Source organism: Oryzias latipes, chromosome 12 (assembly GCF_002234675.1).
Source record: "Oryzias latipes chromosome 12, ASM223467v1".
Taxonomy (NCBI): Eukaryota; Metazoa; Chordata; class Actinopteri; order Beloniformes; family Adrianichthyidae; genus Oryzias; species Oryzias latipes.
This window is the reverse complement of record NC_019870.2, coordinates 16,283,592-16,309,916: the sequence shown is the minus strand read 5'-3', so window position 1 is coordinate 16,309,916 and position 26,325 is coordinate 16,283,592. Positions and strand designations below refer to the sequence as shown.

At 38.2% G+C, this 26,325-nt stretch overlaps 1 protein-coding gene and 1 long non-coding RNA gene across 9 annotated transcripts in view; one reads left to right on the top strand and one right to left on the bottom strand.

Annotated features, from left to right (window-relative positions):
• LOC101174933 (RIMS-binding protein 2) overlaps positions 1-26,086 on the bottom strand; it is an 88,545-nt gene extending 62,459 nt beyond the window's left edge. For 3 of the 7 annotated variants that reach the window (XM_020707767.2, XM_020707768.2, XM_020707769.2), the window contains exons 1-3: positions 25,650-26,086; positions 22,892-23,035; positions 13,534-13,680 (exon numbers count right to left, since the gene is read on the bottom strand). In XM_020707767.2, coding sequence (XP_020563426.1) covers positions 13,534-13,680; positions 22,892-23,029 — 285 coding nt within the window. In that variant the 5' untranslated portion in view covers positions 23,030-23,035; positions 25,650-26,086. Of the gene's footprint in view, positions 1-13,533; positions 13,681-20,268; positions 20,375-22,891; positions 23,036-25,649 lie in introns of those variants that run through there. The other 4 variants (XM_020707772.2, XM_020707770.2, XM_011481903.3 and 1 more) reach the window with 4 other exon arrangements.
• LOC105355259 lies at positions 20,402-24,760 on the top strand. Of its 2 annotated transcripts, XR_909723.3 has the most exons (4): positions 20,402-20,652; positions 22,843-22,909; positions 22,994-23,152; positions 24,510-24,760. It is a non-coding gene; the product is annotated as an uncharacterized LOC105355259 (long non-coding RNA). The 2 variants fall into 2 exon arrangements; XR_002291361.2 differs by lacking the exon at positions 24,510-24,760 and having other exon boundaries at positions 20,463-20,652; positions 22,994-23,380.
• Positions 26,087-26,325: the final 239 nt, after the last annotated feature.

Genomic DNA, 26,325 nt, shown 5'->3' with positions numbered 1-26,325 from the left:
TGACTCATGCATATCCTTTTGCTGTATGTGTGAATTTCGCTATACTGAGGTTACCCCTCTAAAATGCTATAATCCAGTTAAGGGGATTTTAAATTAATCCAAGAGGCCCCTATTTCGATGGAGCTGTATTTTTGGAACACTCAGTTTCAACACAGTTTTTGCTCAGTTTTAAGAGAAATGAAAGTCAGCATCGTCAAAGGGTGAATTTCTAAGTTTGTTTTTTTGGGTTGTTTTTTTTTTTTGGACATTTGCCTTGTGGGTTTAGATATTTAGCTGTGGCCTCCAACATGTCTGTAATGTAAACCAGACATGGCTCTTCCTGATAAGCATCACATCATCTTAGATTAATGCTTGTTGAAGCTGCACAGGCCTGGTTATGGGCTGCTGGTAAGCACTCTGCCTGGGTGTGGGCACCAGGCAGGCTAACAGAACTGTTTAAAAGGGATTTATACACACATTAGACCATTAATGTGAAAGGGCAGAGCTTTGCAGTCATCGTGGAAGATTATTCATTGTGGTGCAAGAAGAAACCATTGTTTTTTCTTCAGGGGTTTGGTTTGGTTTGAATAAGTAATGATTGAGAAGGATGTGGAGTATAAAAACATGCAGAAAGAAATAAAAGATTTTTGAAATAATGGGTGACATATATTATAGAAAACAAAGCAAATTCAAAACACAATATGTTAGAACGATTTATGAAAGTGTCTTATATGAAGACCCACTCACCCTCCTGTAAAATTATGCAACCACAACCTCATGTTAAGAACCCAAGTAAACTGCGGGTTCTTGAATGCTAATATACCCCATGGTGTTCACACTAAACAAGCAGGGAAGGGCCTCTTGTTTTTTTTACAGTGTTTACTAGCACATGTCCGTCACCCCCAGTTGGAAGAGTCTTGGTCCAAAATGTCGAAGCTGTGCAAATCTTGTGAATGTTGCCCCAGACTTTTTACTTTTACTTCTGTATTTATATGAAAGACTTGATGCATAAATCCAGCCAGGTAAAATCCACAATTATTATTTTCTCGTTTGTGATCAATTTTCAAACGGTTGGCAATTCCGCGAATTAAAAGGGACGCCATCCATATGTCACTACTAAATCCCAGTTGTTGATTGGTCAAAGTTCAATCTGCAACGTGCATTGAATGGCCAAAAACTTTTTACTTAAAGCCAGAAAACGATATGGAAGTGGCTACTTGAATGCCTGTTGCCAAGGGCGATATGAACGTATCACTTTGGAACAGGGGTCACAAACGCAATGCCCGCGGACACATGGTTGCCAGCAAGGACCACTTAAACCACTTAAACACTTGCAAACCGTACTCTTAAAAAATTTAGAAAGGGGGATAAAACCATGAAGCATCAGAAAGCAACAAGTTGTTGGATGTTTATAATCATTATGGTCAGGTTTAGATGTATAACAAATCTTAAAGGGGCGATGCCTGTCCACACACCCTCAAATGTTACAAACATACCTGTTGACTCCAATAATGTTCACATACAAAGAGGTAAACATGGACATAAAACAACTAACGTTCACACACGCATACTTATGCATTCAGACTAACACACATGAAACATTTCATTCAGTCACGCAAACTATTTGTGCAAAGGTGAACTAACACCTGTGCTGGAGTGAGTGTTTATGTTCTTCTGGGGTGGATGATGGAATATAAGAAAAGAGGAAGAGTGCCCAGCCATCGCCACACAAAGACCCCCACCGCTGCAGCAGTGACAGCCAGGACCTCCCAACACCCGCACGGTAGCAGATAGAGAACAACTGCCCTCTGGGCAATCACATCTGCCACCCATGCCAGGGCCAGAAGAGCACCACCAGCCCCAAGTGAGCAGAGCAGCCCACCAACACCCACGAGTTCTGAGCATGTGCATCATTGAAATCAACTGTCTGTTCAAACCGAATGCAATTTGTGCATCTAATTTGCATACACGGTGACTGCACAGTGGTGTAGTGGTTGGCGCTCTTGCCTCAAAGCAAGATGGCCCCTGGTTCAAGTCCCGGCTGGGGAACCTGAAAAAGAACATCAGTGGGGACCTTTCTGTCTGGAGTTTGCATGTTCTCCCCATGCATGCGTGGTTTTTCTCCGGAGACTCCGACTTCCTCCCACCGTCCAAAAACATGCTTCATAGGTTCATTGGTCACTCTAAATTGTCCATAGGCGTAAGTGTGAATGGGTGTGTGATTGTAGCCCTGCGACAGACTGGTGACCTGTCCAGGGTGTCCACTGCCTTTGCCCATAAATGGCCAGGATAGGCTGTGACCCCGAAAGGGATCAAACAGATTAGAAGATGAATGAATGAAAATTTGTACACACTGTCTTTGTTTCAACTTACGTCAGAGTTGCTGCTTGAGGCTTGTCCAAAAGTGTGTTAACCTAAAGCTCCTGCCACATGTGGGAGGAACTTTCAAAAAGCTTTTCTCAACCTCATCACAGAGGACGTGGATGGTAAGTGATCAGGTTTATTTATTTTGAAGAGCTCTACAAAAGCATCAATGAGCAGTGAACCTCTCTAAGTGAAGAAAAACATTCAGACTCTCCTAGTAAGGAGCAGCAGGTGGACCGGGCTGGGGCGGGAGAAAGTGGGAGGGGGTTTATAGCAGCAGGGGGCACGGTGAAAGAATGGAAAGTAGTAAATTCTGACATCCCCTAAATCTCTTGCTTTTTTGGTATTTTTTTTTTCCGAGATGCAATGTCTCATTGCATTGCAGAATTTTTTCACGATGCTTGTAAAAATAATCCCAGAAAACAACCAAAGCTTTGTTTAGAGCAGCACATTTTTTGATAATGAACAGTTAGATCTCTATGTAGGCCTCCCACCTACATAGTAAATGAGCAGATTAGAGACTATTGATAAAACTAACAGTATTAAGCTGAAAATGTTGCACAAAATGTTACATTTTTATTCATTAAGTATTCAAAAAACTCGAGAAAACTTGTGCCGACAAGAAGATTTATGTTTCTTTGGCTTAAAAAAGTGATCTTTTGTGCCACCAATGCTGCATGTAACCACCAGGAGCAATTTGGAGTTCAGTGTCTAAAAATCTGCCATCTCCTGCAGATCAGAGGGCAAATGCTGTATCCATTGACCACAGCGACTCTTTTATGGTTACTGATCTATCAACAAGCACTTGAGGACAAACACAAATTTGAAGTTCTGTGAGTAGAGCATGCTAACTGAGGAAATCAGATGTTGTGTCTGAATTTTTTCACTGCGCACTACAAAGTGCACTATAGGAAGTTCATTATTGTACAGAGCTGTCCAAATCTACAATTCCAAAGTCCAGTGCCCTAGAAATTTCCCAGAATTATAGACCACAAAGCATTGCGTTCGAATAATTTTTCATATGAAAAAATTGCATTTAAATTCAATTTTATGAACCATTCAAATTTTCATTATCAGAACAGGGTGGATTAATGAATAGTCCTTGTAAAATATCTGTATTAATTAGGTTTTTTATTTCTGGAAATCTGGGACATCATATTTGGCTTAAAAAAAATAGTGCGCATGGGGTCCAAATTGCTGTTAAAATTTAAGGCGCACTGTATAGTTTTTTAGTAGTTAGGTTGGTAGGGTATTTAGACATAGTGGTAGTCTCAAATGTAAAAAAAAATATTTATTTGAAATGACATAATTTGACAGAAGAGTGATTTCAGGTTTTTTGAAGACAAATTAATTTATTAGGGTTATGTTGCACTAATATTACCCTTGAACTGACTAAAGACCTTTAATTAGAAGAACTTAAAATGGAAATTGCACGGTCAAAAATGACATTACACCTATTAGGCTTTATTGATTGGATGTTGCTCCTCTTTGCATTGGGGCAGCTCATTTCATCATGAGGGCTATCATCTAAGAGGGCCAGCTGCTAGCAGTGCATAATTGTTGCCATAGGGATGGTATCCAGGAGGACAGCTGTGCCCTTTTAGCAGCAACCACACAGTCTACAGAAGGTCATTCCTCACAGAGAGAACCTGTCTTTGGCTACCTATTACAGAGTGTTTCTAGGAAACTGTTCTATAGGTTTAAACAGTCTATTTTTGTCTTTATAATTAGTTTATAAACTACCCAATACAAGTATTGTCACGGATATGAGAATCCAGCTGATAGAAAGTCAAAGCAAAAAAATACAGTGAAAGATGCTGCACAAAATCACTGTCTAATAGATTCTGAATTGTTTTAATGTGATGGTCTATCACACATGTGTCAAACTCAAGGCCCGCAGGCCAAATGTGGCCCGCCATGTTATTTCATGTGGCCCGTGAGAGCATAAAAGTTTTTGATTTCTTAAAATAAAAAATAAAAATTGGTGTGTATTTATTCACATCTAGGGGGAATTAAACTTGAAATATCGGATTGGGCTACTATACATTAGGACTTAAACACTGTCCACATAACCTAACGTGACAGAATCAAATTTAAAAGGATTTATGTTAGAGTAACAAGCAAACATTTGTTTTTTCTATGCAACTGTAATTGTCACTTAAAAAGTTATTGTAAATAAATAACGTGTTACTTAACATTAAGGAGTAGTTACATTTATTTTTCATACATTTAGTTACATGTATAAGTTATATCTGGCCCTTTGAGGACAGCCACTATGCTGATGTGGCCCTCTGTGAAAATGAGTTTCACACCCCTGGTCTATCATATCAACACGTACGAAGAACAAGAAAGAAATGTTGCAATAATATGAAATCATACAAATAGAAACACAGTTTATACAGTAAAATCTGTATGGGGCACGGAGATATCCCGCAGGTTATATCAAATTTGAAGACAGCTCTGTGGGCCTGTAGGGTTATCATGTTTATGCATTATGGGCATGCTGCAGGTGACAGGTCGTAGCGAAGACTTAACACGCAAGTGTGAAGTAGGAGAGACACACGGGCGGAGCTACAGGGGGACAGGGGAGACAGCACCCCCACCCCTCCCCCCCACCCCCAGCAACAAGCTTTGACCCCTCACTAGCTCCCCAAATCTTTGCATCAATTTTAGCTATATTATTAATATATTAATATCCATAAGGTCAATGGATCTGATTGAAAGATTCATTTTATTAATAGTGGCCTTCCACTCTACTGATCTCAGTTGCCTCCTTTCCAAAGTCTTCTGCCCCCCTTCCGCACCATCATATAAAATGTTCTAACTATGCCACTGGTAAGACGTAGGCAAAGCCTTACAGGTTTTCCCTTTTTTTAATCTTCCTCAAAGCCTGCAGGGATCCCCTTGGTGCGATTTAAGTGAAAGGTGTACTCTCCTTGCACGTCCCTTGCATGCAACCCAACTGTTAGTTGAGTAGAATAGTTCGTGTGGGTATCCTTCAGGCATTCTACGGGCGCTTACATACCATGTGCACACCCCGTGCTTGCATTTGCTCTGTCAGGGAGGAGGCACCACTGGAGTGGGCGTAGGGGCGCTGTACCACAACATCACTTGTACGTCATAAGTGCATGTACTTACATTATCCTAACAAATACTTCCCAATTGAGATGGACAATGCACTGTAGGCAGGGGGGGAACCTTCTGCCCTGCATTAAAGATAATGTTCTGTGGCTGACCATCCAAAAAAGGAATACTTATGTAAACTCTTATGTACTCTTATATAAGGTTCTATGTTGCTAATAATCAAAAAAGGAGAATGTCTTGATATGTTTTATGATGTTTCTATGACTGACCCCCAAAAGGAATGTTTAATATAAAGTTTTATCCTGTTAAGGGAGGACTCTGTAGAGCATATCCTGACAAGGTTTAGAATTGTATCCTGTTACTGACCCGTAAAAGGAGTGCTCTGTAGAAGATATTCTGACATGTTTATGATGGTATAGGATGAGTCTACGTGCAGGGTGAGCCTGCGGGAAGGGACCGGCCCTCCTTTTCCTCACGCTCATCAAAGAATATAAAAGATAAGGAAGCCCAACTTTATTCAGAGTCTGCTGTGGGTTACGTACGAACGCCCAGCCGGAGTTTTGTTTCAAGCCACTCTATCGGGACTGTTGGCTCTCCAGTCCGTGTGTCACGGTAGGGGCAGATGAAATGTTTTCTGTTGAAACTGCATGGCTTAAACTCCTGTGTTATGTTGTGTGACTGTTTTGAAGCGGGGAATAAAAAGACACATTTTATTCTAGCTTGCAGTCTTTGAGTCATTTGTTTCTGCTCAGTGCCTACCTCCCTCGAACCTGCAAAAAATTATTTCATAAAACATTTTGGCGTCACGAACAGGATTAACAAGTTTGTGGGAGGATACACTGAATAGAAACAATGTTTAAGAGGAAAACCCAGAAAAAATCTGAGGAAAAAGAGGAAGATATTTGTCCAGGATGGACCGGTCCGTGGAAAGAGGTCGCTATGTGCCTGCGGGACGGGGGAGGGCGATCAGAGGACTGGTCCAGTGAGTGTGATGACGGGTCTCCAGCCGCCGTGCTGGCTGCATTACGTCGCATTACTGTTCAGCCGAAAGCTCCGTTGGGAGGGGCTCAGAGGCGCATGTGGATGTGTGCCTGTGCATGGAAAGATCAGTATCACAGGAGAATGCAGCAGGAGACGCAGATGCTGCAGCAAGCAAATGATCTCTCTGCGCAGACAGCAGAGAATTCATTGCTGAAACAAAAAATCATGAAGTTAGAAATAGAGGCTCAAACTCATGCCAGGCTGGCTGAGCGAGCCATCGCTCATGTGTCAAAAGTAAACAGGAGGAAAAATAATAAACCTCCACGCAAGCTCGAGGGGCCTCAAATCAGAGCCTTTATGGCTAAACTCGGAAACGGGGATGATTGGGACCCTGAGAGCTGGGATGGCAACATCTGGGGTGATTCCCATGAAGGAGGAGGATTTTATGAGTGGGGTGACGGAGGGCCCTCGCTTAGGGCTAATCCGGTAATAAGGAGACGCCGTGTAGAGCAACAGGTGCCTCCTTTAATGAGACCATTAACGGACGTTAATGGACATCCTGTTATGGATGAGCACGGACATCAAATGTATGAAGCAGTGCCACAGGATCAACCACAGCCTGTTATAACCAGAACTTTAGAGGACTACACCTCAGAGGAGGTAGCTCATCTGGTCAATCGGCTGAGGAGGAAAGGGGATGAACCTCTTGACCTGTGGATAGTCAGACTGTCGGAGGAGGGCGGTGCTCAAACCGACATAGATGGCACAGATGGATTAAGGTTTACGGGATTGTCTAAAGACACTGCTGTAGACAGTAATTATCGACAACTTATGACGAATCAGGGAGAAGAAATGACTACATTGTTTCAGGCATATGCTCGCGCAATAACTGAGCAGTATGCCATGCCCAGTGATTGGCCTGAGCTGAATAAACCATGGTTAACTATTCGAGAAGGAATCCAAAGGCTAGTACGGTTGTGTGTTAGGGAAGCTCTAACAATTGGAATGATGGATGAAGTGGTCAATATGCCTGTTCCTAAAGCAGTGCGTGATGCTATCATTAAAACTGCGCCAGCGGCATACAAATCTCTGATTTTGACTATAATGCTGGGTTCTCCGCGTGCTACTATGGGAGACATACGATCTATGATGGCTGATGTGGGTTCTCTGGGGAATTGGGAGAGTGAAAACAGGCCTCGACTGGACATGCAGGAGGGGTGTCCTCCATCACGACCAGGGAGAGGGGAGGAGCGTCCTCCTCCACGAAGGGATGGGGGAGGCGGCCCCTCCCGTCGAGATATCTGGTCAGCTTTAGTGAAGGGGGGAGTTCCTGTCTCAGAAATTGATGGGAAACCGACTGCGGAGCTGCGAGAAATGTGCAGGAGAAGGGGGCTGAAAGTCTCATGTGCAGAGTGGGCTGATTTTAAGGGATTTTTACAGTCTCTTACACACTCTCAATCAGTGCAGAGTGATGTCAGCACTAAAGAACGAAAGCAACAGGAGTCAACCTCTGAATCATCAAGCAGTGAGGATGAAGACGAGTCTTATCAGATAGCAAAAGCATCCAAAAAGAAGCAGAAAAAGAAAGAGAAAAAGGGTAAAAATAAAGACAAAAAGAAAAGCCGTCTTTACCCAAATTTGCTGGACCTCCCTAATTTTAATTAGGAATCAGGCCAAGCCCCAGTAATCCGGTCTGTAAAATGGTCCGCTGATGACATTAGACCCCATGTTATGGTAGACATTTATTGGAAAAAATCAATTCAATCAGTGATGGCTTTGATTGATACTGGGGCAGAGGCCACCCTGATATATGGAAACCCTCACAAATTTAAGGGTTCAGCTGTAACATTGACTGGGTTAGGGGGAAGCGTAGTGATGGGTAAAACCGCCACGCTGCCCCTAAAAATTGGAAATATGCCAATAAAACAATACTCAGTTATAATAACACCCATTAAAGAATGGATAATTGGAATGGATGTTTTAGCAGGAATGACTCTGAATTTACAGCAAGGAAAATTTATGTTTGGAGTAAAGAATTTCTGCTGTCGAGCTGTTACGGTGGGACGACTTCAAATGCCACCGTTCCCTATTCCTCAAGCTACTAAATTGGTATGCCTAAAACAATACAGGATACCTGGGGGACATGAAGAAATTAGTGTTACGATCAAAGAGTACCTGGACGCCGGGGTACTGAAACCATGCACTACTGCATGGAACAATCCACTGTGGCCTGTTAGAAAATCTGATGGGTCATGGAGAATGACTGTGGACTACAGGGGAGTGAATAAGCACACGCCCCCATTGATGGCAGCAGTGCCTGACTCAACATTGTTCCTGTAATAGGTACCTGCCAGAAACTGGCCCAACAAAGGACTCATGTGGATGTTACTTGGACTGTGCTCCTGCCACCCATACCTGCCTGCCATGGAGTTCGTCGAAAGCGGGCATGGTATGACACCCTGCTGGGTGGAGCTGGAACTATCCTTGGTCTGTCTAACACTGCGAATACAGAGGCAACTCGCTCTATGCTGTCAAGCGCGGGTCAAGATGCTTCACAGGCCTTCCATTCTGTGGGTGCATGGATGCCAACCACTGTCTTGACCCAACAGCAGGCGGCGAAAGTTTTCTTCGCTCAGTTTGGATGGACTGTGACTGCGGTTAACGAGGCAGCCACGGTGTTGAAAAATGTGACAAAAGCATTGGATATGACGATCTGTAACGTGCAAGGATTACATGCACGTCTACAACAGGACAGATTCAAGAGGATTGTAACAACTAACAATCCTCACGAGTGGAGGAATTTGTGGAATATCTCTGACGGACTATGGTTGCACATACATCCTGAGAAGACCATATGTAATGCTACCGCTTGCACTGTCAGATGGGTGCAAATGAATGTTACTGAACATACGCCAGTATGTAAGTATCATGTTTTGCCTGTCGTAACCCTCACAGGTTATTGGTATGTGATCCTGAAAGGCGACTGGTTTAGTCCACAGACTAATCTTACCTATGACCTTAGTACATGTGATCAGACGGATCAAGGGATGGCCTGTTTAGTGACAAGTAGATATCGAGAACCATGTTTAACCGAAGACACGGCACTATGCGAATGGTATGTAGAAAAACCTTCTGACTTGCTATGGCAGATAGCTCCCCACACTATCTGTATAGCCACAATTAACCCCCATCCGATGTTGCTGTGGACACCTTTTTCTGGATGTTTGAAGAACGTGAATATCTGGAAATGGAAAAATGTGACCTATCAATTGACCAATTTTACTTCAGAATCTCACCTTACCATGTTGCAGTGGAATGTTCTTCACATGCCATGGAAGGTATCCCTGGAGCGATTCATATGCGCACTGAACCGTTCCACGGAGGTCCAAAAGATAATCAATTCTTATAGGTCCAACGTTTCCAGACTCATGATATCCACGGTCATAACAAAGAATAAGGTGGTACATGCCGCTAGAATGGTGGAACAACACTCTGCGCACCACTGGTGGGATATCTTTTCTGGGATGTCTGTAACAGCTCGGACAACCGTTGTGCCTCCCTTGATCATATTAATAGTTATTATCGCTGTTTTGACGCTTTGCAATATCCTAACTTGTGTGTACATTCGTCACGTGCGACGCGAGGTTTCTAAATTGATCTATAATTTGGCTTTCAAATGAAAATTATTCTATCTACCAGAGATGATTCATTTGGAACAGAAAAATATTCTGTCCGCCTTGATCCTTCATGTCAACAGGAAATTTTTGTAGATGATTACTGGATTTCATGTAATTATCGCCGTACCATCAGGCATTTTCCGTCTCGGGTAGATTTACTTGATTTTGTTGTGCATCATATCCAGAATGAATGCTTATATTATTTAGGAGCACGAGAATATCGTTTTATTACTTGGGATTCACATGCCGGGGATGGGAATCATTTCCTTAATTGATGGTCAGCCCCAGACCAAGGGGTGGAATGAGATGGACAATGCACTGTAGGCAGGGGGGGAGCCTTCTGCCCTGCATTAAAGATAATGTTCTGTGGCTGACCATCCAAAAAGGAATACTTATGTAAACTCTTATGTACTCTTATATAAGGTTCTATGTTGCTAATAATCAAAAAAGGAGAATGTCTTGATATGTTTTATGATGTTTCTATGACTGACCCCCAAAAGGAATGTTTAATATAAAGTTTTATCCTGTTAAGGGAGGACTCTGTAGAGCATATCCTGACAATGTTATCTTATCCTGTTATGATTGACCCCCAAAAGGAATGTTTAATATAAAGTTTTATCCTGTTAAGGGAGGACTCTGTAGAGCATATCCTGACAAGGTTTAGAATTGTATCCTGTTACTGACCCGTAAAAGGAGTGCTCTGTAGAAGATATTCTGACATGTTTATGATGGTATAGGATGAGTCTACGTGCAGGGTGAGCCTGCGGGAAGGGACCGGCCCTCCTTTTCCTCACGCTCATCAAAGAATATAAAAGATAAGGAAGCCCAACTTTATTCAGAGTCTGCTGTGGGTTACGTACGAACGCCCAGCCGGAGTTTTGTTTCAAGCCACTCTATCGGGACTGTTGGCTCTCCAGTCCGTGTGTCACGGTAGGGGCAGATGAAATGTTTTCTGTTGAAACTGCATGGCTTAAACTCCTGTGTTATGTTGTGTGACTGTTTTGAAGCGGGGAATAAAAAGACACATTTTATTCTAGCTTGCAGTCTTTGAGTCATTTGTTTCTGCTCAGTGCCTACCTCCCTCGAACCTGCAAAAAATTATTTCATAAAACACCAATACACCTACCGCATACACGACCATAGTACGTTCCATTTTCACAACATCCTTTAAAGTGGCCACAACAGCTTCAAGGGAACACCAACTCACACCTCCTCTCTTCAACTTTGCTATTATTAAAAAGAATTGCACAAAACAATAATGATAATAATAATAAAGCACCAAAAGCAATACATAAAAATACCTTTTTTACATCCAGACACTAAACTGACGTCTGAATTTGCCGCTCTAAAACATGGCAATACGTTTGTAGACCCTCCCACTTCAGCCACAACGTAAAGTAAATTGGTGTTTGGCACATTTCAACATGTTCAATTTTCGCTGCTAAAAACAATGGAAAAATAATGCTTTGCTTTGCAGCTTTAAAAGGTCAACATATATTCGGTATTCAGCAACATATATTCGGTCTCTTTCCCTCTTTTATAACCCTCAGAAAGTTCACCCATACAGACAGAATCTGCTTAGGAGAATGTATGAGTAAAGCAGCTCTCATATCTGAGCTTCACTCAGCCGTACTGATCCCACAGCTAAATCTGTCTCTGTCTAAATGACTATGATGCAGTGTGTGAAAGTGAAGGAGTCACATGAGAAAGTCTATCAAGATTCCGACATGGAAACAGCACCTCAATTTTTTTTTTTTAAATGAAACCATTACTGTCTAATGTGTGAATACCGGTACATAGAAATAGAAAAGAAAGTTGTTGTTATGCAGGATAACAACGATGGCTGAAGCTTTTTTGAAGCTTCAACTGACAACTCTATCATTCTCGACGATAATGTGAACAGAAAAGACGGTTATAATACATCTGTTTGCAAAACAAGATTAAATGTAGGTGACAAACAGACCAAACTTGCTTGTAAATGTTTATAGAGGCACACTTTTGCACTCAGACATGACACTGTTATGTTAACGTTTTTTCTAAAAATAATGTCAGCCTATTGAGGCTTGCAGCAGCAATTACCTGCTTTTAGTTTCTCCCTATGTCAACACACTTGCACGCACTGGGTTGCTACGATGACAGCTCGCACACCTTGCCATCAGAGACACCTGGAGGAGGACAGCTTTGCTAAATAAACAAACACATGCAAGCTCATACTGGGCAAACAAAGCCATCCTCTGCGCGGCATGAATACACTGGAAAACTGGCACCGATCCTCATGCTCTGCTTATTTATACAACACTTTGTTTTTGGCTAGCATGTCTATATAATGAAGACTGATCAGATTGGAGCGTAATGTGCATGCACAAATGCATATGAGTCAACCCACAATAGTGCTTGAGAAAATTTGACTTTGAGGCAGTTTCTGGAGTATATAATGTATAAATGAATGCAGCTAAAATCTTGTTAAAAAGTTATTCATTCTTGCTGTATGACATCACAACCAGCTCCCACGATATTTGCAACATCGCTGCTAACTTGTTTTATCTATTGGCTTTGCTCTTATTTCTCCATTTTGCTATTTGTTTTGTAATTTGTAATTGTAATTTAATCATTTTATATGGGAGGGGGGCAAAAGACTTTCGAATGGGAAAGGCAAATGAGAACAGCAGAGTGAAAGGCCATTACAAACGAAAGGATCAAAAATGTACACTTAAAACTTTTTAATGTTGTTATTGTTGTTATTGCTGTATTAAACAGCAGGTTTTTTGCAATGCAAATCAGTTGCAAACCATAAAAAAAAATTGTGTATAGATTATTGAAAGCTCACATGGGCCGGCATACACAATATAGGGGCGTGGCAAATAAGATTTCACTTGAAAACAGTACATTTTGCAACGCTTAAAGAAGCTTGTATTGATAATTTCTCAATCTTTGACAACAACAAAAAAACACTAACATTGACTCACTTCAAAATTGAGTGGGCAAATCAGGGAGCAAAGCTTTTTGCAGTGGGGGCAGCTTCCCCCCCAGGTCCCCCGTAGCTCCGCCTCAGTCATATTGTAAAATAAGTTTAAATTTGTGACTGGATACTACATGTCAATACAAAAACTACCTAGCCAACTCTAATAAGAACTACTTTTAAATTGCAACAGAATAAGAAAACACAAGAAAAAGGGCATTCTAGCCCAATTGTGTCAACCCAGACATATGTAAGACTAACTTGCAAAATGCCATTAAATCAACAATTTAGCATCACCTTGAACTGAAAAAACACTGAAGAATATTTTTTTTACGTAATTGAAAACATATTCAGGCATGAAGGGGTTAAAAACCATGCAAATGTATCAATGCACTATTTAACTCTAGAGTCCAAACATTAGTTGGACTCCAAGTTGTAGCCAAAAGATGAAGACAGATGTTTGCAGTTGTGTGAGAAGAGGAAGTTTACCAGTTTCCTGTAATGCTGTTTCTCCTGGCAAAGTGTAGCCAGGTGATGCTTTAAAGCTCGGTTTTTCTCCTCCAGCATTCGGAAGCGGTTCACACTGTAGGCTGTTGAATGTCCTGCAGCCTGATGTGGTGAAACCTCATGCTTTAACTGAAAGACAATGGAATAAAACGTCTAATTGTATTCTGATAAAAATTGTATTTCATTTGATTTAAAGCTGCACTCCGATCATCTTTTGATGTATTTTAAAAAGTGTATACCAGTGGTCTTTTATTTATGATTATGCCATGTTTAGGCCAATTTCTAGGACATAGATTCTGTAGAGCTGCAGTAGTTAATCAGAAATTTGCCGTTTCAGTTGTGGACGGGACCATTTGTGTGGCGTAAGTCTGCCTTTTACTTCCAATCATCTGTCGCGTTTACTGCCCAGCATTTACTAGCAAAGAAAACAGACATACATGGATCTATTTGTTTAATCTGTCTCAAGTGGATGCATCAGACTGGAGAGGGGAGAAGGGTGCTTGTGGCCCGCCCAGCATATTTTCTATGTCACAAATTCTTCTTTTTGTCTGCTCCTGATTCACAAGGATTTCAATAAAAAAAATACTCAGAAAAGGTACAAGACCCAAAGATAGAGACAAGCACTGTTTAAAAACACCCAAAACACATTCAGCAATGTGGGTCTTTAATTGATTTATTGGTTAATTTCAAGCATAGAAAATGGTGGAATGATACAATAAAAAAGTTACAAAACCAATACATTTCAGTTCTATATTAATTCATTGTAAATAATCCATATTTATCTACAAATACATTAAATTTTTTTGGAATAACTTAATAACATCATGTATAATACGCAATATGTCAACAAGGAGAAACACAAATGATTGTTTATACCAAACATACAAGAACTGCTTTACAGGTCTTTACCATGTTCTATGTGAGAATTCCAAAATTATTATATAGATACCACCAAAACATACGCTTTAATTTATGTAAATAGATTTTTTTTTAAAGAATTGCTCAAACACTAGCTTTACAAACGTAAACTTTCGGTCTGGACAAAATAGAGGCTGTAATTTTTTTCTTTCCTAACTTTAAATGAGACACATGTTACAGTCATTTCTGCTTATGCACCTCCATTTCTTGGGTGCAGTCAGAAACAGGATTAAAAAGCCTAAAAGAGAAGCTGCTGCTGCCACAGGTTTTCAGCCGCAGTAGGATTGACCAGCTTTTGCTGCTGCGAAAATTCCTCGATAGGGAAGGAATATCCTTAGAAACTGACAGTTCACTTGCTTAAACCCGGAGTGGAAATTACTCTCCATATCTCTAACAAGCAGGCTGCACGCTGTTATTTAGGCCTGTGAATAGTTTCTTCTTTTGTCGATTTAGCCCTCCCTCCATAAAACATCTGGAGAATTTAACATTTTTTTCCAGTTGTGTTCAGACCAGATCTTGCAAATTTACAATAATTTCAAGGTTAGAAATGACATGGCTGCTCGATTGAGGAAAACTGAAGATGCGATCCAAGTTTACTAAAGTGAAATACTCTGCCACGACAGGAAGGAGGATTTTTCCTTTGGTTTTTCCACTGAAGAATTATCTTTTGTGTCGGTCTAAAAACTGGTTTTACGCTTTGCTACAGCCGCTTCATTAGGACAAACATAAAAATATGAAATTGAAATCTGGTGAGGAGCTTTAATCTAACGCCACCAAAGGGGCACATTCTGTTTGGTTTTCTAAAAAGGGCTTTCACTGCAGCCAGTGCAGGATTTTCTTTTGCTGTCGCTGCTATAAAAGAAGAACATTAAAACCCTTTATAAACAAAGCTTTTGGCTGAGGAGGTCTGAAGTCTTTGCTGTATTTCAATTCTTGCATCTTCTCAAAACACTTTTCTTTCAGTATTCATTTACATAGACTACATTAAGACCAAAAAAATGAAACCCTATTATTCTTCTTAAGCACATTGGTGTCAGTCTGTCTAACATATGTCTCTGAGGGCTATGGAAATAGCTTTAATAAATCAGTTAGCAACGCTGCCAGGAGGTATTGTATAGGGCTTACAAAGAAGACAGTGAGTCAGATGGACAGTACCTGGAAAACAACACAGAAAATTAAAACCATTTCTCCTGACAGGAAAATAAATAGACTTTGTATCCCAGCAGAGAAAGGAGACAAAAGTTTCTCAAAACAAATTACAGAACAAAATTTCAAGTGAGAAACCAATTAGGAGAATGAAGCTGCCAGAATTCTACACAGCTTCACCTCCAAATCAGAAAGTCATAATCATGACAAGCAATGCAATTTATTTGGTACGAGAAATGTTGTCATCTGCCTCCCATAAATTCTCATACAACGGTCTGTAGAAACTAGATTAGTCCTTATGTGATGTTACTATAGATCCTTTTTAATAGAAATTATGTTTTTTACATGCTCTTGTGGCATTTTTCTAATAATGGGGGACTTCTATAAAGAAAATTAAGCTTAAAATTGCATTTCTGAGTATTCTTTATATTCCAATTGTTGTGAATCAGGAGCAGATGCAAAAATGCTGATGGACAAAGATCGTATCTGTGATGTCAAAACTACAACAAGGAGGGGAGGGGGGGCGGGGTTGCTCCATGGCTACTACTGTGGCTCTGCAGAAACTGTCCTAGAAATTGGAAAGGTTTCTTGATTTTTGGTCAAAACATGATCATGATTAAAAGACCACTGGAAATGCTTTGGAAATAGATCTGAAGATGTTTGGAGATGGACTTTAGATTACAAGAGTCCACACGTGTATATAAAAAAGTTTGAGAGTTTGGCAACATACGTATACAAAAAATGGTTGCAAAAAAACATTTGTAAAAACGAATAAGAATTGGTACACACATCCAAAAAATCTTTCAAATATTTTTATGAGGTCCTCACAATATACACAAGCACAAGTGTATTTTCTACAACCACGCTCTATTGACTGTACTTATTGCTTCATTTTCTAGGTTATAAACTAATGAATGAAAAAAATTAAATTTTTTTGCTGATTTAAATGCGTGGAAAATATTTTATAGCTGCAAATTAAGTTTGAGAGCAATCTAACTTTAACTAACTCTAACTTTTTTTTGTATATATTTTATTTTGTTATTGTGAATATTATTATTATTATTATTATTATTATTATTGTTATTATTAGTAGTAGTAGTATTTAATGTTTATTTATTTATTTATTTATTATGAATCTCATTTTTGATAACAATTTCAATAATAATTGTAATTATAATTTTAAATAATTTAATATTCTTAATAATTTAATATGAATTTCATTTTTATGTCCTTTTTTGATGTTATATAAATTATTTCTGAATGTCGTTTTTTGCTGCCACAGATAGAAATTAATTAATTTCCCCATTGTGGGATTAATAAAGTCATCATCATCATCATCATCATCAACTAAAACATGAAGCTGCAGGTCAAAACTGTAAAGACCTGACGTTTGCTGTTTACTACATTGTCCAAAGATGTATTTTTAAATACAATGTAAGACATAATATAAGATATATTATATCAAAGTTGTTTAAAATTATATCTGCTACAAATACGTAGTTCAGATTGGACAAGAAATTTTCATTAAAAAGCGACTTTGGAGATGCAGCAGCAGCAATAGCTTTTAAACAAATTAATAGTCACTGTTATCAACATTTATAATGACTTTTATAAGGAAACATTGCCAGCGTTTATGCAATTACTCAGCAGATTCTGTATCTACGCCTAAATAGAGTGCTTGAATGGGCACAGTAATCACTCGCCATGATAAAAGACTATGAACAATTGTGAATCCAGTCCATTAAAGCCAACACCTAGATCTTTTTATTCAGCTATTAGAGTCATCTTCTGCTTTTCAGATGTGTTTTTGGTTACAGTTAATATTGTAATTGGGCTGCATCGTCTGACCCTGTTAGAGTTAAAATAGATGTTTTCTGTTTAATATACTGTAAAAATGTGAGATCCAGATTGGAAGCAATCTGTGTGCATGTCATTATAGAGTGAATATCCTCTTTAGGGGGTTTTAAACTACTGTTTGCGGCTCCTCCTTGCTGAACTCCTATATTAAATGTCATTTTTATTCACTGGATGTTGTAGAAAGGCTTCTGAGTTTGAGTAGAAGGTTTAATTAATTGAATATTTACAATAAATTAAGTTGTGTCAATTGAAATAAAGGACCTGTGTTTCCAGCTTTTTTACAAAACAATAATTCTGCAATTATTTTAAGGGACACAGTGAAATGTTGAAGGTTATTTCTGTCTTCCAGTCTTATTAAACCCTCTGAGGGCGGTTATAGCCTTGGTTATTTGCTTGGTTGACATTTTGACTGCATCTTTTTTGAGCTAAGGCGCATAGAAAAAAACAGATATAAGGGAATTTTTTGTTTTCAAGACTAGAATGTATTTGTTTAATGATATTCTTTACATAAGTTTTGCTAAAACTTTTCCTCCTAAAAGGTCATTGTTCTGTGCTACACTACTTGATGGCTTTAAAATTGTCATACACTGCCACAGTCTTATTTTGTCAGTCTTTGTTTTCATCTTTAAATAAGAAAACCATCAATCTGCTGTGTAAATGCACAAGTTGACAGAGAAAGACCGTTCTAAAGTATTATTGTCTAAATAAAAAGAGGAAGCTGGAATGTCAAAGCTGCAATACTTTAACCCCCTAAAACCCACTATCACAAATTTGACAGAAAATTCAAATAAATCATTAAAAGAAAAAGTCATGTTTTGTAATAAAATATTACATTTAGCTACAAAATTTGTTTCAATAAAGACAAACATTTGCTGTTTAGTTTATGTTGCAGACTTTTTAGATAAATCATATAACATTACACTGCTTAGAAATCCCACTGAATCTACTTTTATTTTTTGTTAATGTATCATTTTATCTTTATGAAATTACAATTTTATTTTTAAAAAAGCTTGACTTTTTTACTATTGCGATTATACATTTACGATTTCATACTTGTCAAATGTTGACTTACTTCTAATCGTACAACTTTATTATCAAATTTATTTTATGGGGGACCCAGTATTTTGTTGTAAGCTAACCATTTTTTAATTCATATTTTATCAAACAGATTTTTTAAATCATAAATTTACAATTTGATTCTTGCAAAATGCTGACTTTATTAGGCTATAATTGTAAAACTTTATCCTCATAAAATGTTGACTTTTTTTCTCATAATTTCACAACTTCATTCTGTTTTTTATGATGACCCTAATCTCTCATGGTCATTCTCGTCATAAAGTTTTAAAATTAGCTAAACTTTTTCCCGCCAAAAGTGTTTTGTTTTTATTTTCCGGAGGCAGCCGTTTGAAATTAGCAGGAAAAGTCCTTCTATTGCACCTAGTGGAATTATGATGAACTATAGGGAAAAAAACATGGACCAAGTTATGGGTTTTTTAAGTAAAGTTTGGCTCATGCTAATAAGAAGGGGTCTCAGTAATGCCTGTATCAAATATGAGACGAATTCGTATATATGATTACCAGGTGCAAATGTCTTTTTAAAAGGTATTAGTGCAAATGAATTGCTTATGAAGGGGGGAAAAAATTCCATTTCTTTATTTTCAATAAAGTTAAATTACATTGTTCTTTTATAATAAAATACATTATTAAAAATATTACATTGAATCATCAATTGTTAACAGTATTTGAATATCCCTCAATGTAACTTTGTAAATGATCCTTTCAAAATAAATCAGTCTGGTTTTAAGTCTTTTTTGATTTTCTGTTTACTGGTGATTTAAATGGATCATTCCACTGTCTGAGAATCAATTTCGATGTGACATTTTAGTGTAAACCAGCCATGAGCGTTTAATGTTATTTAGGCTGGCTGATTACCAAAGGTGTTGCAGTGAGTGCCCCGCTCAGAAGGAAGTCGGCAGTACAGCAGCAGTAACTGCTCCTAAGGGCACGCTGGTCGGTGTACTTAACTTCTGTGACATTTCCCAAAGCCCTCTGAGACTCACATGAGTTCATCTCTTCCAAGGGAAAGGAAGATGCGCAAGAGCAAAACACTAATCAAGCCACAACTGCAACTCCTGGAGCAATTCACACCAAAATCATCCTTTTTCTTCAAAAAACAACACAAAATTCAGCATTACAACAACCTTAAATGAACTTAACTGTAAGGAATCTGACCTGCACAAAAGTTAGAGTGGTTAAACTGTCGGTGGAATTATTATTTAAAGCTGATTAATTCCAGTAACTGTAAGGGGTTACAACATATACTTGTGTAATAAGTTTTTTTTTAATGGCTATTACTAACTATTTTAGCATTTAAAAGCCTAGAATTAAAAGTATAAACATTTATTCCATCATAACTGACAAAATTAGTATTTAACTTTAAAAATAAAATTTAAAATTATGTCCCCGTTGTTTTTTAAAAGGATAGAAAAAACAGCATGGAATCCTTGATTTTTCCCACAAATAGTTTCAATTTTACTACAAATAAGACAATTTACATAAAGTCATATTGCCCTCTAGTGTGTGAGTGACACACTTACATGACTCCCACTTAAATATGCAGCTTCACAGCCAAGTTGTAACTGATTTTTAACTTTATTTTAAAACAACAACAAAATTTTGAAACAATCCATAGGGTTATGTAAGGCTGACTACGTCTTGCTGGGTTTCATTTGAATTTCTGTAACAGCAATTAGTTAAAAAAAATGTTGATACTTGCAGGTGCAGCAAAGGCCCTACCTGCAAAGCAGCTCCCTCCTTGTCCCAAAATGACCGTCCTGGCTTATCTTCACATCACTTACTGGCAGATAAAGCAGAGGCAATAAGTCCATGCACATGCATGCGTGTCACTGATGCACGAGAGCGCAGTGAGCATCCCTGCAGCTTTGACAGCTTTACTTGGCTGCGACTGGCTGGGTTTACTTAATAGTTGGACCAAAAAGTGTTACCTAGTAGCAGGCGCTTGCGCTCACGCACACTTCCCCAAACTCGCGACTGAATGCATTAGCTGCTCTGCTTCATCCCTCTGTGAGCCCGCCTCCGTTCCCCAGTCCCCATCCGTGATTACTCCGTGCTCGGCTTACAAAGGACGCTATCACACATGACAGCCTCCATTTAAATGGGGTGAGTAAATCTGCTGAGCAGTGCTGTGTAATTCATTATTACATCATAGGTGAGATTTTGGGTTTTTTCCCACGTTGGATTCAGTTCCAAACCAGAAATAGGTGCAGCATCACCTTCTGATCTTTGCTTCCTCCACAGTACGATAAAGTTAATTTAGATACGTATTTCCTATTTGGCGTGATCCTTAAGTCATTTTACAGATTTCGAATGAGATCTGGGGATATTCCATCGCCCTCACTAAAGCTGTAGGAGGGCTCAACTAAATCTGCATGGGGGGTTTTGGTAAAGATGCACCAGCAGCACTATTTTGTATATCTGCAAAGGCTCAGGACGGATGAGAGGGCAGCAAGAAAAAGACATCAAGTGTGCATGAATGAGAAAAGGAAGCAGAATGTACTTTCTGTTCTTTTCTGTTGCCAAGCAACACTTGCTCACTGTCTGCTGCCATCTTTACAGCATTACTTGCAGCGAATGGGTTCACAGGCCTGACACCAAGCCCAGAGAGACAGATGGAAACGGGAAATAATGCCCTCCTAAAAAAGACAAATTTCTGACACACGTTTTCACTTAACCCGCCTGGATTGTGTCCTAGAATGAACTTTATAAAGGAAAGCTCATCTTTCATCTAGTTTTATGGTATGACTTAACCCACGGTGATGGGAAGAAGCAGATCTATAGCTGATCATGATGAACAACAACATCGACAGTCTCTTCTCAGCAACAAGAAGAAAATATAGGAAGAGGAAACAAAATAGTCCGTGATAAAATATTAAAACAAAGAGACAATTTATTCTAAACGGTTCCTTAAACAAGAACTACAGTTTCAGTGTGCCCCAAGGCCAAAGATCTGATATAATTATGAAGATTATGTGGCTATCACAAATGAGATCTGGATTTGACGGCCTCTTGAGAAAGGTTGTTATCTCTAAAAACTGCTCTTCTGAGGCCTATCATGGCTGTTCACTCCACCAGGATGTGTTTATCAGAAGCCGTCTAATCTGGAATTAAGGACTACAAATGCTCTAACCCATGTGTTTTAGCTGTAACAAACATTATAATATTACACAATAATAATCAATGAAATATGTTCTCCCATTTGCAGCTATTAACCCTCTGGCATATTTCTTCTTAAGTTCTCATTCTAATAACCAAAGAAAAGACTTATATTATAAACATCTTACATGGTCGCTGTATAATCATTTAAAAAAATATATATTTTCTGTATAAACCTGTTTTAAACAACTGAAAAATATTTAAATAAACAAAATACTCATCTTTAACCATATTTTTTAATTGAGTTGCATTGTTTAAATGATTACTTTCTACAATGTTTAGACTGAATTTGTTGTGTCCCAAATGATGGTCTGTGACCTGAGGCTCTGGAGCCGCATGGGCCTCTTTGGTTAAAGAAAAATATAAGGGTTTTGATATATAAAATGAACTTTAAAGTCAAGAGTAAATAAGTAAGTGGTAAAGTAATAAATTTGTAATGTATTCAACTCATTCAAAAACAATTGAAGGGCAGTACAATATCACTCCTAAAATATTTTTGACAGATTTTGTGCACCGTGTAGCACAGAAAACCAACTGAGAGGTCACTAAACACAACCAGAATTCCTACTTTTAGGATACCGGATTTCTATTTTTGAACAAGTTAAAGGATTTTAAATGTGGCCTATGGTTAGACAAATAGAAAAATAAATGTAGGTTAACTTAATTAGTTCTGATTTAATTTTGATTAGTTGGTTTTACAAATTTCTGGACACGATGTACCACAAATGGTAAAACAAACTTTTTCTTTTTGTTTTTATTTACTGCTGACATTACACTACCTATTACTGCATTGACATAACCCTAAGTAATACAGGATGTCTTTTATTTTGAAAGAACGTCCTGTGAACCTCTGTCAAAAGGTATAAACAATTTTTTAAACAATTTTCTCCCTATGTTTTTATTTATGCCAAAAAATGTTAATTGTATTCTAATAGTGACAATAACATAAATACAAATCTGTGTCTCATTTTTCGAGACTAATAGAAACAATAGAAACAAAACTACTGCTGTTTCTATTATGTAGCATGTACTTATATTTAGCACTTTAAATTCCATGTTTAGGCAAAATCCTATTTCTTTCAACTAAAGATCGAGGCCAACATCCCATCAGTACGTTTTTTTCCTTGCATGTAACAGGAGTGGAAGGGACACAGAACTACATGTAAAGGATGTGGGATAACCTTACCTTTCCCTTTGTGTACAGGTGAGGCTGGTGTTTGTTTCTTGCTGCCATCAAAGCCAGTTGTCTTTGGATCCACTGTAACTCCATCTGCGATTTCCTCAACAGATCTTCCACATTAGCCCCGGATGTGTGTTCCTTCATTGTCACCTGTAAAACAACCAAGAGACGGTGCTGATGGACATCTCGGTCCAAAACCACACCTTTGAAAAGAAGACTGATGAGCTTTTTAACTAACTATGTGAGACGAAAGAATAGCCATGTAATGTAGGTGCAGCCAAACAGATCACTTTTCTGAATATAACCTTTTTTATATAAATGTTTCATTTTTATGAAACTTTTTTTAACGATTCATTGTAAACATTTTCTTCTATGACTATGAATGATTATATTTATAACAATCCTCAAAAAAGCTCCAGAATTGAATTACTGCTTTGAACTCAGTAAAATGGATAGAAAAAACCTTCATAATAAAAGCATTTATTCAATTACAGACTTTTATTCTGTAGACATTTTTTTTTGCTTATGAACTGATTTTTACTGATTTAATTTAATACAAAGTATTGGCATTCAAATGTAAATGCAGGTAATTTTATTTATACTTTGGGGACATTAAAAATGAAGCATTTAGACAAGATTACATTTAAATTTACTCTTTTATTGTTTGACATGTAAACAATTTAGTACGAACAAGCATCAAAGAGTTAAATTGTCTTGCTAATGCATCCCTTTTGTTTATTTTGAACTTCCAATTAATATATAGTTGAGTTATAGTTTTAAGTATAAAAAGACCAATTTAAGGCTTAACGCTATAGTCAGATTAAAGAGCCGTTAAACGTTCATAAGGAAAAAATTTTAATGTTTTTTTGCTTTATTTCACTTCTAATCATCACTTTCCCAAGGCTTTCTTTGCAGGCATGTGGATAGATATCTGTTATGAGGCAAAGAGCGCTCCTCTCAGTTATGTAAGAGGGGATTACTTTATCACAGCAACATGGTGACAGGGGGAGCATGGGAAAAAAGCATCGGTCTTTATCAGCAGGCAGTAAATCCCGATCTACCTTGACCTGACCTGTAAGTACAGACAGCAACTCTGTACTTACAGTCTCCATGGGAAACCAGCAGCACATTTAAAATTAAGAACTGCGGCATAAAACATCCTTCAGTTTTGGATGGAAAAGTGTGACATACATATTTAGGTAAACAACACTAGATCGTAAAGAAATTACATATTTTTATTCGGGGTGTAGAAAAAAAATCGGTGTTGCGATACAAGATGATTTTTTATTTAATAATTTATGAGCCTCCTTCAGTGTACCAAACTGAAACCCTGTGCCACATTGCTGCCAACACCATATAAAAATGCAGATTGGGGCGCTTTTCTAGTGGGTTCCAGATGAGAACTAGTGAGATGTATTACGATACATATCCTATCATGAGACGCCTATCGCGATACATACTGTATTGCCATACTCTTGCTAATACACAACCTTACTTTTTATAAATTTTCAAAAAAGAGATAAAATAAACTTTTATTTTGAAAAAAATGATTATTTAAAAGACGGGTCTTAAATGTCAGCCAGATTTTTTTGGTGCTGATTCACCTTGCTCTGTTTCCTCATAGCAGGGAGGAGGGCAGACACCAAAATCATCTCAACACAATCCTCGGGAGTCCCAAACAAAAATGACCACAACCTGCCAAGATCTCTGAATTCTCTGGGATGCTGCAGTGCTGCGAGAAAAGACATGTGCACCTGCGTCATTTCTACATTATATTGCTGTCAACCCATTTGCTGATCCAGTTTGCCCATCCTTTGAATAAGATGACATACTTCTGCTTCAGATTAAAGAATTATTTAAGGGGGATCAGACCAACACTGTTCTTTGTTTTTCCAATTGACCTCATTTTTCTTTTTAGAATGAAAATATTTCTGAGGATGTAAAATTCATCATATGGCTTCTCTTATCAAAAAGTAGTGTATTTAAGTGTAGTACAAACATACTAAATCTATACTATAAGTGAGGCAGAATACTTGAAGTTTACTTTTTATCAGCGGTGAAGCTAGAACCTTTTAAATGGATGTGGGAGGGAGGCAGCAGACTTTAAAAGGGTGTCAGATCAGGCCATGTTATTTCAATTTAATTAAATGTTATGTTAATTTGATGTTACTTTCATTTTAATTGTTACTTTTCCCATCATTGAAGAAGCTCGTGTTTATGATCTCTTAATCTTTCTCAATAATGAACTTATATTGGCTCAAAAATGGGAAGGGGCGCTTCTGGTTTTGGGTGGGGTTAAAACTTAAAATGTTCCAATTTAGTCTGAAGAAATTTTCAGTTAGTATGCTTTCTACACTGCATGTCTATAGTACACTTAGAATACCTAAACCGAATTATACTTAAAATAAACTTTTGCAAGGGGTTGTGAGGGTCTCTGAAAAATACTCTAATTTGAAACTCTTGGTGATTTGAACACTTTCTTGGAATAAAAAAATGTCTTAAAAGGAATGTAACACAAAACGTGCACTTCACAAAACACGCAATTTGCAGATTTTTTAATTTTGCAATTTATTTCTATAATCTTTCTTATAAATCTTTATATTTATCTATATTGATAGAGATTTTTGTACCATTTGGTCAATAACTCCTCCAGCCGTCTGCCTTTGCATTTTTAGGTTTGTGAGCTACTTAAACGTTCCTGGCATGGAGTTGGTCAAGTTTGAGCTCATCTAGAACAGTCTAAATGTGAAGCGGCTGCACTTACCCTGAAAAAAGATGATCTTCAGTTTCTTAAGCAGAGATCTTCTGTCCTGCCTGGCCCCTCACTTTACCAGTCCAACCCCCTAAAATCAAACACTCACTGTAAAACACTTGGATTGAGGTTAGAATAAATGATCTTCATGGATTCAAGGGAAAAAGGCTTGGCCGATTGTTGATACGTTTCCCGAAAAAGCTCCCGCATGAGGATCTTTGCTCTTTCTGATGAAGAAGTCAGCAATGATTCAGAGTTTCTGTCGCTGCGCTCTGGTACGCAGGGATACAGGCTGTGAGGCCATATGGTGCACTTAACAAGAGGATGAAGAGGGAGCAGCAAGCAAAATAAAAAAATAAAAAAAAAGGATTTATGACTAAGCTTTCACCCGTTCACAATAATGTTTATCCAACCAAACTGTCTAAATAGGGTTAAAAAAATAAATAAATATAACAATGCATCAAAAATTGTTGCTCATTATGATTTCCAAACTTTTTTTAAGATTGTGCATGTGTTTTCACTCATTACTTATATTAAAAATCAATTTACACAACACTTAATAACATTACAGATATTATAACCATGAATTTTTATTTAAATTAACATTTTTCTATGTAAAAAGCTAATAGGATTCGTGTCTCCCTCAAACCATTTGCACAGGCCCAGCAGGAAGTGGCTGTCTCACTGT